Source organism: Coregonus lavaretus (assembly GCF_964263955.1).
Source record: "Coregonus lavaretus genome assembly, chromosome: 23".
Taxonomy (NCBI): domain Eukaryota; kingdom Metazoa; phylum Chordata; class Actinopteri; order Salmoniformes; family Salmonidae; genus Coregonus; species Coregonus lavaretus.
Window position 1 is genome coordinate 44394498 of NC_140010.1, and position 14207 is coordinate 44408704.

General features: G+C 41.5%; 1 protein-coding gene across 1 annotated transcript in view; it reads right to left on the reverse strand.

Moving 5' to 3' along the window:
- Positions 1-14207, reverse strand: part of myo10 (myosin X) — a 305921-nt gene that overhangs the window by 44469 nt on the left and 247245 nt on the right. The window contains exons 21-22 of the mRNA XM_084139801.1: positions 4238-4344; positions 244-462 (exon numbers count right to left, since the gene is read on the reverse strand). Of these exons, the coding sequence (XP_083995927.1) occupies positions 244-462; positions 4238-4344 (326 nt within the window). The remainder of the gene's footprint in view (positions 1-243; positions 463-4237; positions 4345-14207) is intronic.

Here is a 14207-nt window from a genome sequence, read left to right on the forward strand (position 1 = left end):
AAGTCAATAAAGGCAGATTAAAGCTCCGTAATAGCCTAGTCAGCCGTGTGGGCAATAGCATACACAACAGTGTCATCTACATAAATTAGTAAAGTGGAATAATCAAGTCCAACCCCAGTCAGCACACACACACACACACACACACACACACACACACACACACACACACACACACACACACACACACACACACACACACACACACACACACACACACACACACAGAAACTGCAAATAGCCCACCTATCCAGCTCTTCCACCTTCCTCCTCCTCTTATCCTCCTCCCTGATCTTCCTCTCATCCAGGAGTTGGCAGTAGACCTTTCGTGCCAACTGGCCCCTCAGGCATTTCTGGAAGGTGAGAGCAGCCCAGCGCAGGAGCAAGAACTTCCGCCTCCAATAAAACGCCCTGTAGTTCTTCTGAATGACCACAATGCACTGCAGCAGCTTCCTGTACTGCTTCCTGTGGAGTGACATCAAGGAAATTGATATAGCTCTTGTCTTGGAATCGTATCTCTTAGTGTGGTCTCATCTTGGAATAGCTAAACATCAGAATAGGTACTCAGTAAGTATGTATGCATAATCAAGTAAGTGGTCCCCCCCAGGGTCTGACTTTGGCCCAATCGTTTCCCCCGAAGAGGCTGTGTGTAGAGAAGGGGGTAGCTGCATCCCAATATGGCGACCGGAGTATGGGAGAATGGGTGTGTCGAAAGGAAAGTATTTTTTGTATTTTACCTTTATTTTACCAAGGAAGACATATTGAGACCTAAGTCTCTTTTTTCAAATGTGCCTTGCACAATACAACACAAATATACACATTATACACAGTAATGGGCGTGTGAAAAGGAGTGGGTGTGTCGAAAGCGCTCTACTTTTGGTTAGACGGTTTTGATTGAGCTGTTTTTTTTCTTCTTCTGTTTCTTACCATGCAACTACCGTACATTGAGCTACCATACCGTGAGAGTTTGGACTTATGTTTTTAAGCCAGAGGATGTCTGAGTCGTATTTCACCGTTTTTTATTTTAGTATTTTGTATTTTTGTTAGTTTTACACATCACTGTACATTTTCAGTTATTAAACTAACAATTGTTCATTTTTTATTAAAAGTATTGATGATGGGTTTATTGTTGCTTCATGAGTTGTATGCATGTGCTTACTGTGATGGTCACCCTGATATTGGATAGCTACTTCCCACGGCGTTGCCGGACATAGGTGCTTGTCAAGTGGGAGCAAAGGGCACTGTGTCCCGGTGTTGTTGCCATGTTATTTTTTGTATATCATTTGAATTTTATTTATTTTATTTTTTATTTAGGGGGTAGACCAGCTTTAATATTGCAGAAAGATTGTAACTTCCATCAATGTAACTGTCTGCATCACTTCCAATCTCCCATATATTTTGTTTTCGCAAATATATACAGTACCAGTCAAAAGTTTGGACACACCTACTCATTCAAGGGTTTTTCTTTATTTTTACTATTTTCTACATTGTAGAATAATAGTGAAGACATCACAACTATGAAATAACACAAATGAAATCATGTAGTAACCAAAAAAGTGTTAAACAAATCAAAATATATGTTATATTTGAGATTCTTCAAATAGCCACCCTTTGCCTTGACGATAGCTTTGCACACTCTTGGCATTCTCTCAACCAGCTTCACCTGGAATGCTTTTCCAACAGTCTTGAAGGAGTTCTCACATGCGGAGATCATCCGTTCACCCATACCGTGTCTCACAAAGACACGGCAGTTGAAACCAAAAACTCCAGACCAAAGGACATATTTCCACTGGTCTAATGTCCATTGCTCGTGTTTCTTGGCCATAACAGGTCTCTTCTTATTATTGGTGTCCTTTAGTAGTGGTTTCTTAGCAGCAATTCGACCATGAAGGCCTGATTCACACAGTCCCCTCTGAACAGTTGATCTTGAGATGTGTCTGTGACTTCAACTCTGTGAAGCATGTATTTGGGCTGCAATTTCTGAGGCTGGTAACTCTAATGAACTTATCCTCTGCAGCAGAGTTAACTCTGGGTCTTCCATTCCTGTGGTGGTCCTCATGAGAGCCAGTTTCATCATAGCACTTGATGGTTTTTGCGACTGCACTTGAAGAAACTTTCAAAGTTCTTGAAATGTTCCGTATTGACTGACCTTCATGTCTTAAAGTAATGATGGACTGTCGTTTCTCTTTGCTTATTTGAGCTGTTCTTGCCATAATATGGACTTGGTCTTTTACCAAATAGGGCTATCTTCTGTATACCACCCCCTACCTTGTCACAACACAACTGATTGGCTCAAATGCATTAAGAAGGAAATAAATTCCACAAATTAACTTTTAAGAAGGCACACCTGTTGCATTCCATGTGACTACCTCATGAAGCTGGTTGAGAGAATGCCAAGCGTGTGCAAAGAAGGGTGGCTATTTGAAGAATCTCAAATATAAAATATATTTTGATTTGTTTAACACTTTTTTGGTTACAACATGATTCCATATGTGTTATTTAATAGTTTTGATGTCTTCACTATTATTCTACAAATAAAAAAAATAAAAAAAAATAAAGAAAAACCCTTGAATGAGTAGGTGTGTCCGACCTTTTGACGGGTAGTGTATATATATATGTACACATACAGTTGAAGTCGGAAGTTTACATACACCTTAGCCAAATACATTTAAACTCAGTTTTTCACAATTCCTGACATTTAATCCTAGCAAAAAATCCCTGTCTTAGGTCAGTTAGGATTTCCACTTTATTTTAAGAATGTGAAATGTCAAAATAATAGTAGAGAGAATTATTTATTTTAGCTTTTATTTTTTTCATCACATTCCCATGGGTCAGAAGTTTACATACACTCAATTAGTATTTGGTAGCATTGCCTTTAAATTGTTTAACTTGGGTTAAACGTTTCAGGTACCCTTGCACAAGCTTCCCACAATAAATTGGGTGATTTTTGGCCCATTCCTCCTGACAGAGCTGGTGTAACTGAGTCAGGTTTGTAGGCCTGACCAACAATGCTTAGGCCTCTACTTCCAGCTTATACAGTACATACTATATACATTTTATGGACACAGTCAATGTTACAATAGTTCTATTTTGTTTGATTTTACTCCTGAACTTCCTCTACCCTCAACCTCTCCGATCATTTTCATGATGTCCATCCGGTTTGCCATATCTTTCAAACTGTGCTCTTTCACAAAAGTTCTTAACCTATAACCTATATAGTTATTATGGACACAGTATGTTTTACAATTTTTATCTTGTTGTTATTAGTTGTTATTAGTCCCAACCTTCAGCTCCATTCAACCCCTCCCATCTATCTCAACACCATCCATATTGGATTTCTATTTGCCATATATTTTTCAACTGTACTGTGATATTTCACAAAAGTTCTGAACCTTTCTATTCTCATTGTTTCTACAGATTGTTAATTGAAAACATATTTTTTTGCTAAAAGTATTATTATATTATTGATTGATTGACTATCACTTTTCAGATCACCCAGTAATGCTATCTGCAGGGTTAGCTCCAGGTAAATATTGCAATCCTTCAGCCATTCCTGGTCCTGTGACCAAAAACAAGCTACAAATGGACAGTACCAAAACACATGATCTATTGATTCTGTCTCTTCGCAGCAAAATCTGCAGAGCTGGGAAGATTGTATGCTGTTGCCGTTCATGCCCTCACCATTGAGTAGTAGACTGTATGTATCAAGGTGACATCTAGATGCTTATCAGTTATTTCTTGTTTAGACTGCTATCCGACTTGAAATAAAATCATGTGAGAGAATAAAAGCCCCACGTAGCTACCACCGGTGACACGACCATGCTACCCAGTAGGAAGCGCTTCAAGTCGGCGGAGCACTGGTGGCCTATTATGGACTTGTAGTTCAGCCCAATCAGCCACGCAAAACGATCGAGTGGCAACAAATTTGGCCAATTAGCTGATTCGCTTTCAATAGACCCACTCCTTTCGACATACCCACTCACCCATACTCCGGTTGCCATATTGGGCTGCTGCTACCCATACTTGTGTGTGTGTGTGTGCTGTATGGTATATGCCTATCACGGTTGCGGTCAATTCAGCATCCAATTAGTCAATTCAGGAAGTGAATTTCAAATGTAAATTCATACACTGAAAAAAGATTAGGGCAACAGGCAATTTTTGATTCATGAATTTCATAACTTAAAGGAAAACTGAAATGACCTCAAACCTGGTGCACATACAGGATATGTGGCACATTTACCTGGCCATGTAGCCCATGACGTGAGCCTGGATGATCATGGCTGCTTTCAGCACCTCCATCTCCCGCTGCTTCTCCAACCTGTGCTCCAGAGACTCCCGTAGAAACACCTGTGGGGGGATTGAGAGGGAGGAGAGGGGGGGGGGGGGGGGGGGGGGAGACAAAGTAAAGGAAAGGAAAAAAGAGGTGAAGGTGAAGGTTGCCAAGGGTTCCATTTAAAATAAATGTGCCTGCCAAACTGTCAACTAAGTTACCTACAGCAATTTCATCAAACCTACACTACATAATAGACTACACATTATATTACAAATGTACTTTTTTGTACTGTACATAGTAGAATGGTTTTGGGCTCTTTGCAAATACCAGGTACACTCCTAATAGGCAGATAGTTCCAGTTTTCTGAATGAACAACTATTATTGTAAACAGTGATGTTTGATTGACTCCAACTCTCTGTATAGTCTATGTCATTCCATTCCTTTGAATACTTGGAACAGTATGGCTAGACAATCAACAGCTATTCTGCCTAAGAATATGCTTAAAATCACTTGTAACCCATTACAAATATGTAAGCCAACAACTTAAGAAACCCACTCACGTACATCTAAAACCAATTTCAAACCCAACACAAAAGAACGACACAGTCCAACACACCGCAATGTTAATCAAATCAATTCTTCACTCTTTTGTTTGAGTCCCACTCTTTTGTTCAAACCGCGGGAGCCAACGCTAAAGGCTGCAAAATTACCAATGCAAGGCATTTAGTGGCTCAGTTTCTGAATGGTCTAATCTACAGGCACTTAGTCCGATTGCCCTTTTTAAGACCCAAGCTGTCTTCCATTGATAGGGAAACCAGGCTTCATTGTGGGCCTTGAGGTTAAGCCAATTAGAGACTGTAGAAATTTAGATGTGGGATGTTGTCTCAAGCAAATCAGTGGAGAAATGTCAGAATTACAGGGGTATTGCTGAACAGGTTGTCTTGGCTTGGCTTTATCTTGTCGAATGATATACAGTTGAAGTTGGAAGTTTACATACACCTTAGCCAAATACATTTAAACTCAGTTTTTCACAATTCCTGACATTTAATCCTAGTAAACTTCCCTGTCTTAGGTCAGTTAGGATCACCACTTTTTTTAAGAATGTGAAATGTCAGAATAATAGTAGAGAGATAAAAAATGATTTATTTCAGCTTTTATTTCTTTCATCACATTCCCAGTGGGTCAGAAGTTTACATACACTCAATTAGTATTTGGTAGCATTGGCTTTAAATTGTTTAACTTGGGTCAAACGTTTCGGGTAGCCTTCCACAAGCTTCCCACGATACGTTGGGTGAATTTTGGCCCATTCCTCCTGACAGAGCTGTTGTAACTGAGTCAGGTTTGTAGGCCTCCTTGCTCGAAACAAGGTTTTTCAGTTCTACCCACACATTTTCTATAGGATTGAGGTCAGGGCTTTGTGATGGCCACTCCAATACCTTGACTTTGTTGTCCTTAAGCCATTTTGCTACAACTTTGGAAGTTTGCTTGGGGTCATTGTCCATATGGAAGACCCATTTACGACCAAGCTTTAACTTCCTGACTGAAGTCTTGAGATATCCACATACCTTTCCTTCCTCATGATGCCATCTATTTTGTGAAGTGCACCAGTCCCTCCTGCAGCAAAGCACCCCCACAGCATGATGCTGCCACCCCCGTGCTTCACGGTTGGGATGGTGTTCTTCGGCTTGCAAGACCTCTCTTTTTCCTCCAAACATAACAATGGTCATTATGGCCAAACAGTTCTATTTTGGTTTCATCAGACCAGAGGACATTTCTCCAAAAAGTACGATCTTTGTCCCCATGTGCAGTTGCAAACCGTAGTCAGGCTTTTTATGGCGGTTTTGGAGCAGTGGCTTCTTCCTTGCTGAGCGGCCTTTCAGGTTATGTCGATATAGGACTCGTTTTACTGTGGATAATGATACTTTTGAACCTGTTCCCTCCAGCATCTTCACAAGGTCCTTTGCTGTTGTTCTGGGATTGATTTGCATTTTTCGCACCAAAGTATGTTCATCTTTAGGAGACAGAACTCCTTCCTGAGCGGTATGACGGCTGCGTGGTCCCATGGTGTTTATACTTCCGTACTATAGTTTGTACAGATGAACGTGGTACCTTCAGGCGTTTGGAAATTGCTCCCAAGGATGAACCAGACTTGTGGAGGTCTACAATTCTTTTTCTGAGGTCTTGGCTGATTTCTTTTGATTTTCCCATGATGTCAAGCAAAGAGGCACTGAGTTTGAAGGTAGGCCTTGAAATACATCCACATGTACACCTCCAATTGACTCATATTATGTCAATTAACCTATCAGAAGCTTCTAAAGCCATGACATCATTTTCTGGAATTTTCCAAGCTGTTTAAAGGCACAGTCAATCATTTCTTTGTCAGTGGGCAAACGTACAAAATCAGCAGGGGATCAAATACTTTTTTCCCTCACTGTATGTACATATACCTAGGAATAAATACAAATTTGTCACATGCGCCGAATACAACAGGTGTCCTTTTTACCCCTTTTCTCCCCAATTTTGTGACATCCAATTGGTAGTTACAGTCTTGTCCTATCGCTGCAACTCCCGTACTGACTCGGGAGAGGCGAAGTTCGAGAGCCATGCGTCCTCTGAAACACGACCATGCCAAGCCGCACTGCTTCTTGACACACTGCTCGCTTAACCCGGAAGCACCAATATGTTTGAGGATACACTGTACAACTGGCGACCGAAGTCAGCGTGCATGCGCCCGGCCCACCACAAGGAGTCGCTAGAGCGCGATGGGACAAGGACATCCCGGCCGGCCAAACCCTCCCCTAACCCGGACGACGCTGGGCCAATTGTGCGCCGCCTCATGGGTCTCCCGGTCACGGCCGGCTGTGACACAGCCCGGGATTGAACCCGGGTCCTGAGTGGCGCAGCCTTAGCACGCTGCGCCACTCGGGAGGCCCAGGTGTAGCCATGAAATGCTTACTTACAAGCCCTTAACCAACAATGCAGTTTTAAGAAAATAGAGTTAAGAAAATATTTACTAAATAAACTAAAGTAATAAATAGTAACACAATAAAATAACAACAACGAGGCTATATACATGGGGTACATGTAATTTGTACATGTAGGTAGGGGTAAAGTGACTATGCATAGATAATAAACAGCAAGTAGCAGTAGTGTAAAAACAAAGGGGGGTCAATGCAAATAGTCTGGGTGGCCATTTGATTAATTGTTCAGCAGTCTTATGGCTTGGGGGTAGAAGCTGTTAAGAAGCCTTTTGGAACTAGAATTGGCGCTCTGGTACCACTTGCTGTGCGGTAGCAGAGAGAACAGTCTATGACTTGGGTGACTGGAGACTTTGACAATTTTTTGGGCCTTCCACTGACACCGCCTAGTATAGAGGTCCTGGATGGCAGGAAGCTTGGCCCCAGTGATGTACTGGGCCATACGCACTACCCTCTGTAGCGTCTTACGGTCTGATGCCGAGCAGTTGCCATACCAGGCGGTGATGCAACCGGTCAGGATGCTCTCAAACTTTTTGAGGATCTGGGGACCCATGCCAAATCTTTTCAGTCTCCTGAGGGGGAATAGGCATTGTTGTGCCCTCTTCACGACTGTCTTGGTGTGTTTGGACCATGATAGTTTGTTGTTGATGTGGACACTGGAGTGACAATAGAGTGGACAACTGAGTGACTAGGCAACAGGATAGATAATAAACAATAGAACAGCATGTGATGACTCAAAAAAGTTAGTGCAAAAGGTGGGTCAATGCAGATAGTTAATAATTAACCAAATAGCTACCCGGACTAACTATTTAGCAGTCTTATGGCTTGGGGAGAAGCTGTTCAGGGTCTTGTTGGTTCCAGACTTGGTACTATGTAATTACATGGTAATAAGGTTGTAGCGCTATCAGTTATTTCACAATTGGAACAAGGAATGTGTAATTACACATCCACTTGCTGAAGGCTATTCCACATGTGTAATTACTGATGTTATTAGACATTTCCTTGTTCCACTATGTAACTAATGTTTTGTAATTACATAAAAGTAACCTGTGAATTACCATGTTAATAATTCAAACCAAAATCTGACCTTGTTACATGCAACTACAAGGTGCCACTACAATCGAATCCACATATAATACCAGGGTTGATAAATAGGCTAGGACCTAGTAACAGCAATTACAACAAGGCACACCCTGTCATTAACTACCGGTCATTTTAAATTGGTTTATTTCTGTCCTGGCTCAAAGGCTATACCAAATCAAGTGTAATGTAAGAACAATGTAGTTACATAGGATATACTTGTAATTACCCAGGAGCAAGCAACTTCATGTAAAGTGAAACCCAGTAGGGTATAACCTTTATAAATTACTATGTAGTTAGAATGTAACAACCTTTGCAGGAGAAATTAGGCGACAGGAGAACATTAGGTATAACCCTTTTAGTTACATTATACTTACAACGTAACAATCCTTAACAACCAACTCTGTAGTTACAATGTTGTTATAAGGGATATACTTACAATTTACAATGTACTACCTAGGCGCAAGCAACTTAATGTAAAGTGAAGTGACATTTTGTATTACTTTGTAGTTACAATATAACTACCTTTGCAGATAGACTATAGGCTAACCAGGAGAAATAAGGAGACAGGAGAAACATTTTCAGTTTGACTTTTCTTTAATGGATTTGACAAAGATTAATATTCAAACCATTCAAATTCAATTCCCAATTTCAGACTCAATGCAATAACTATTGGTACTATTTTACTAGTTAGTAAAATGTACTAACACAGGGTGTGTTTCACTAATGTAGCTAGCTAGCTAAACACTGTCACAATGTCAACAAGTTTTCCAACTCGGTCAATAAACATTACAAAATCGTCATTCAACTTTTGAAACATTTAGTTAACAATGTGATTTCACTATTTTGAGACTTACATTGTACTTTTAACCTTTATAAACACTACAAATTAAGAGACAGAATTAGCATGTGGCTTCCATTTTGGCTGCAGAGGAGAGTGTGAGAGATGAAACGTCAGTGTGACATCACTTCCTGGTGAACTCTCAATTTTACAAAATCTTTTTAAAAACCTCATAAAACATTTAGTTAACCTTTTTGTTCACTATTTAGTAACTGATATTGTACGTTTGCACATTCAAAATAATTAAAATAAGAAGCCAGAAGAACGCTGGGCTGTCACCTAGGTCGAAGAAATACAGGTTAAGACAACGTAATAATTCCATGCAGAGTGTTAGAAAATAAACACATTCATTGGACCAGCGTTGTTGCTGATTCTACAGGATTAGCATTGAAAACGTGACCAGCAGTAGTGAAATAAAGTAATAAAGTGGCTGTAGATCATTTATAAAATGTTTCAATTAATACAATGACAGTAAAGCAGTTATGCTATGTGTTTGCTGAGTAGTTAGGCAAACGTTCTGTCCTGCTAACATTCACTTCCTGTAATTTTTGCTCCGGCACTGGTGCAATGAATTAGTTTATTTTCGTACGCTTCTGCAAGGAATTATTACGTTGTGTTAACCTTTGTGTTACAAATTCCCTTCCAGTGACTGTTATCAAGCACCTCACAACCCTAAGCTGCACACTCCACTCCCCATCCCCCACAACCAGAGCCTGAGAGTCTACGGTGTACCATAAACCTGCCTCTCAAACTGTCTCTGACCTGTGCCCTGATAGGTTGCTAAGGAGTTTACTAGGGGGCCGGACATCTGCCCACAATACTTGCAGTCTCCCTCAAGCAGTGACAGAGAGCAACATATCTGTCTCTGCCCATCAACAACTGGACTCAATAACATCTTTCTGGACAAAGTGAGTTGTGTGACACTTGTATATTGTTCTTTGCAGTTAGTTGTTACTATGGTTGTATGTTGCCTTTGTGTATAGCTGTATTGTAATATGGCAGGTAGCATATACATTTTCATACTTCCCTTGTTAATAGCCTTGTTGCTCTACTTGTGCTATCAGTTATAGTATTGTGTATAGTGGATTCATTACCTCTGTTTCTCCTTTTTCAGAACCACTACCATTCTACTACCTTTGCCACTTTCCATCCCCATGTGCATCTCCATATTCATCATCTCCAGTGTGTGTAAATAAAGTTCCTGTGTGTGTCTGCTCTTGGACTGCCTTATTCCCCTCTAACCGGGGACGGAGTCAGTGGGTCACAAACCAGTTGAATATGTAGAGCCGGGTTGCTCTCTTTCACTTTGTTAACTTTAACCTACACTGTCATCAGGAAGTGACATCACACTGACCTATCACCTCTCACATTCTCCTCTGCAGCCAAAATGGAAGCCACATGCTTTTTCTGTCTCTTAATTTGTCCTGTTTATAAAGGTTTGTAATTTGCAAAAGTGCAATGTAAGTATCAAAATAGTGAAATAACATTGTTAACTAAACGTTTCATAAGTTTTATAACAATTTTGTCCGGTTTATTGACCGAGCTGGAAAACATATTGAGATTGTGATAGTGGCCCTTACTCTACTTGTCAACGATCAGTCACGTGACGATATTTAGCCTTAGATGGAGTTTACCACCCATTCATTATATTATTATATTATATTATTCCCAAGCAACCCGACTCCGAGAAGACCAGATCCAGGCGCGACGGGGGCCATTACAGGCCTCACACCGTCCACGGGCTAAGCCTCGATCAGAAGGACTCAGGCCCTGATCAAAACCTGGCAAAGCGTTCTTCTATACAACAACATTAGCTACAGTGGGGAAAAAAAGTATTTAGTCAGCCACCAATTGTGCAAGTTCTCCCACTTAAAAAGATGAGAGAGGCTTGTAATTTTCCTCATAGGTACACGTCAACTATGACAGACAAATTGAGGAAAAAAAATCCAGAAAATCCCATTGTAGGATTTTTAATGAATTTATTTGCAAATTATGGTGGAAAATAAGTATTTGGTCACCTACAAACAAGCAAGATTTCTGGCTCTCACAGACCTGTAACTTCTTCTTTCAGAGGCTCCTCTGTCCTCCACCCGTTACCTGTATAAAATACACCTGTCCACAACCTCAAACAGTCACACTCCAAACTTCACAATGGCCAAGACCAAAGAGCTGTCAAAGGACACCAAAAACAAAATTGTAGACCTGCACCAGGCTGGGAAGACTGAATCTGCAATAGGTAAGCAGCTTGGTTTGAAGAAATCAACTGTGGGAGCAATTATTAGGAAATGGAAGACATACAAGACCACTGATAATCTCCCTCGATCTGGGGCTCCACGCAAGATCTCACCCCGTGGGGTCAAAATGATCACAAGAACGGTGAGCAAAAATCCCAGAACCACACGGGGGGACCTAGTGAATGACCTGCAGAGAGCTGGGACCAAAGTAACAAAGCCAACCATCAGTAACACACTATGCCGCCAGGGACTCAAATCCTGCAGTGCAAGACGTGTCCCCCTGCTTAAGCCAGTACATGTCCAGGCCCGTCTGAAGTGCATTTGGATGATCCAGAAGAGGATTGGGAGAATGTCATATGGTCAGATGAAACCAAAATAGAACTTTTTGGTAAAAACTCAACTCGTCATGTTTGGAGGACAAAGAATGCTGAGTTGCATCCAAAGAACACCATACCTACTGTGAAGCATGGGGTTGGAAACATCATGCTTTGGGGCTGTTTTTCTGCAAAGGGACCAGGACGACTGATCCGTGTAAAGGAAAGAATGAATGGGGCCATGTATCGTGAGATTTTGAGTGAAACCCTCCTTCCATCAGCAAGGGCATTGAAGATGAAACGTGGCTGGGTCTTTCAGCATGACAATGATCCCAAACACACCGCCCGGGCAACGAAAGAGTGGCTTCGTAAGAAGCATTTCAAGGTCCTGGAGTGGCCTAGCCAGTCTCCAGATCTCAACCCCATAGAAAATCTTTGGAGGGAGTTGAAAGTCTGTGTTGCCCAGCGACAGCCCCAAAACATCACTGCTCTAGAGGAGATCTGCATGGAGGAATGGGCCAAAATAGCAGCAACAGTGTGTGAAAACCTTGTGAAGACTTACAGAAAACGTTTGACCTGTGTCATTGCCAACAAAGGGTATATAACAAAGTATTGAGAAACTTTTGTTATTGACCAAATACTTATTTTCCACCATCATATGCCAATAAATTCATTAAAAATCCTACAACGAGATTTTCTGGATTTTTTTTTCTCATTTTGTCTGTCATAGTTGACGTGTACCTATGATGAAAATTACAGGCCTCTCTCATCTTTTTAAGTGGGAGAACTTGCACAATTGGTGGCTGACTAAATACTTTTTTTCCCCACTGTACATTGGTGAAAAATGGGGAAATGCTAGCTAGCTATCTAGGCTGTGGATTGTGGTCTGTGGAATGTTGTCCCACTCCTCTTCAATGACTGTGCAAAGTTGCTGGATATTGGCAGAACACGCTGTCGTACACCTCAATGCATAGCATCCCAAACATGCTCAATGGGTGACATCTCTGCTGAGTATGCAGGCCATGGAAGAACTGGGACATTTTCAGCTTCCAGGAATTGTGTACAGATCCTTGCGACATGGTGCCGTGCATTATCATGCTGAAACATGAGGTGATGGAGGCGGATGAATGGCACGACAATGGGCCTCAGGATCTCGTCACGGTATCTCTGTGCATTCAAATTGCCATCGATAAAATTAAATGGTGTTCGTTGTCCATAGTTTATGCCTGCCCATACCATAACCCCACCACCACCATGGGGCACTCTGTTCACAACATTGGCAAACCGCTCGCCCACACGACACCATACACACGGTCTGCCATCTGCCCGTTGAAACCGGGATTCATCCATGAAGAGCACACTTCTCCAGCGTGCCAGTGGCCATCGAAGGTGAGCATTTGCCCACTGAAGTCAGTTACGACGCCGAACTGCAGTCAGGTCAAGACCCTGGTGAGGATGACGAGCACGCAGATGAGCTTCCCTGAGACGGTTTCTGACCGTTTTTGCAGAAATTATTTGGTTGTGCAAACCCACAGTTTCATCAGCTGTGCGGGTAGCTGGTCTCATACGATCCCGCAGGTGAAGAAGACGGATGTGGAGGTCCTGGGCTGTCGTGGTTACACGTGGTCTACGGTTGAGAGGCCGGTTGGACGTACTGCCAAATTCTCTAAAATGACGTTGGAGGCGGCTTATGGTAGAGAAATTAACATTCAATTCTCTTGGTGGACATTCCTGCAGTCAGCATGCCCATTTACACACTCCCTCAGAACTTTTATTGTCCCCAGAACAAGGTGCACCTGTGTAATGATCATGCTGTTTAATCAGCTGCTTGATTTGCCACACCTGTCAGGTGGATAGATTATCTTGACAAATGAGAAATGCTCACTAACAGGGATTTGAGAGAAATAAGCTTTTTGTGCATATGGAACATTTCTGGAATCTTTTATTTCAGTTCATGAAACATGGGACCAACACTTTACATGTTGCGTTTATATATTTTTTCAGTATAGTTAGGACTTTTTACTAATAGATTGCTTTGAGTCTAAATCTGGGAATTTAATTTGAATGGTTTGAATATGAATCTTGTCAAATCCATTAAAGAAAAGTCAAACGGAAATATTTATCCTGTCTCCTTATTTCTCCTGCTGTCTGCAAAGGTAATCTTTCATGAGGGTGATCCAACCAAGGAAACACTGATACACTGTATACTGTAGGTACACACAAACAGATATATGTGCACAGACACAGACACACACTCTCTCTCTCGCTCTCTCGCTCTCTAGCGAATGTTATAATTAAAATCCCTTTGAATCATTACTATGTTAATTAGTGCAACAAGGGCACCATGGAACTTTTATACCTGATTTTGATGTAAGAGTCTTTGTTAGGGAGCTTTGAGAGGTCGACACCTAGATAATAGGGAACATTGGGAGACCCAGCGGGCACATAACTTCCAGGAAATTACGTTTGTGGCCATAAAACTCACAGACA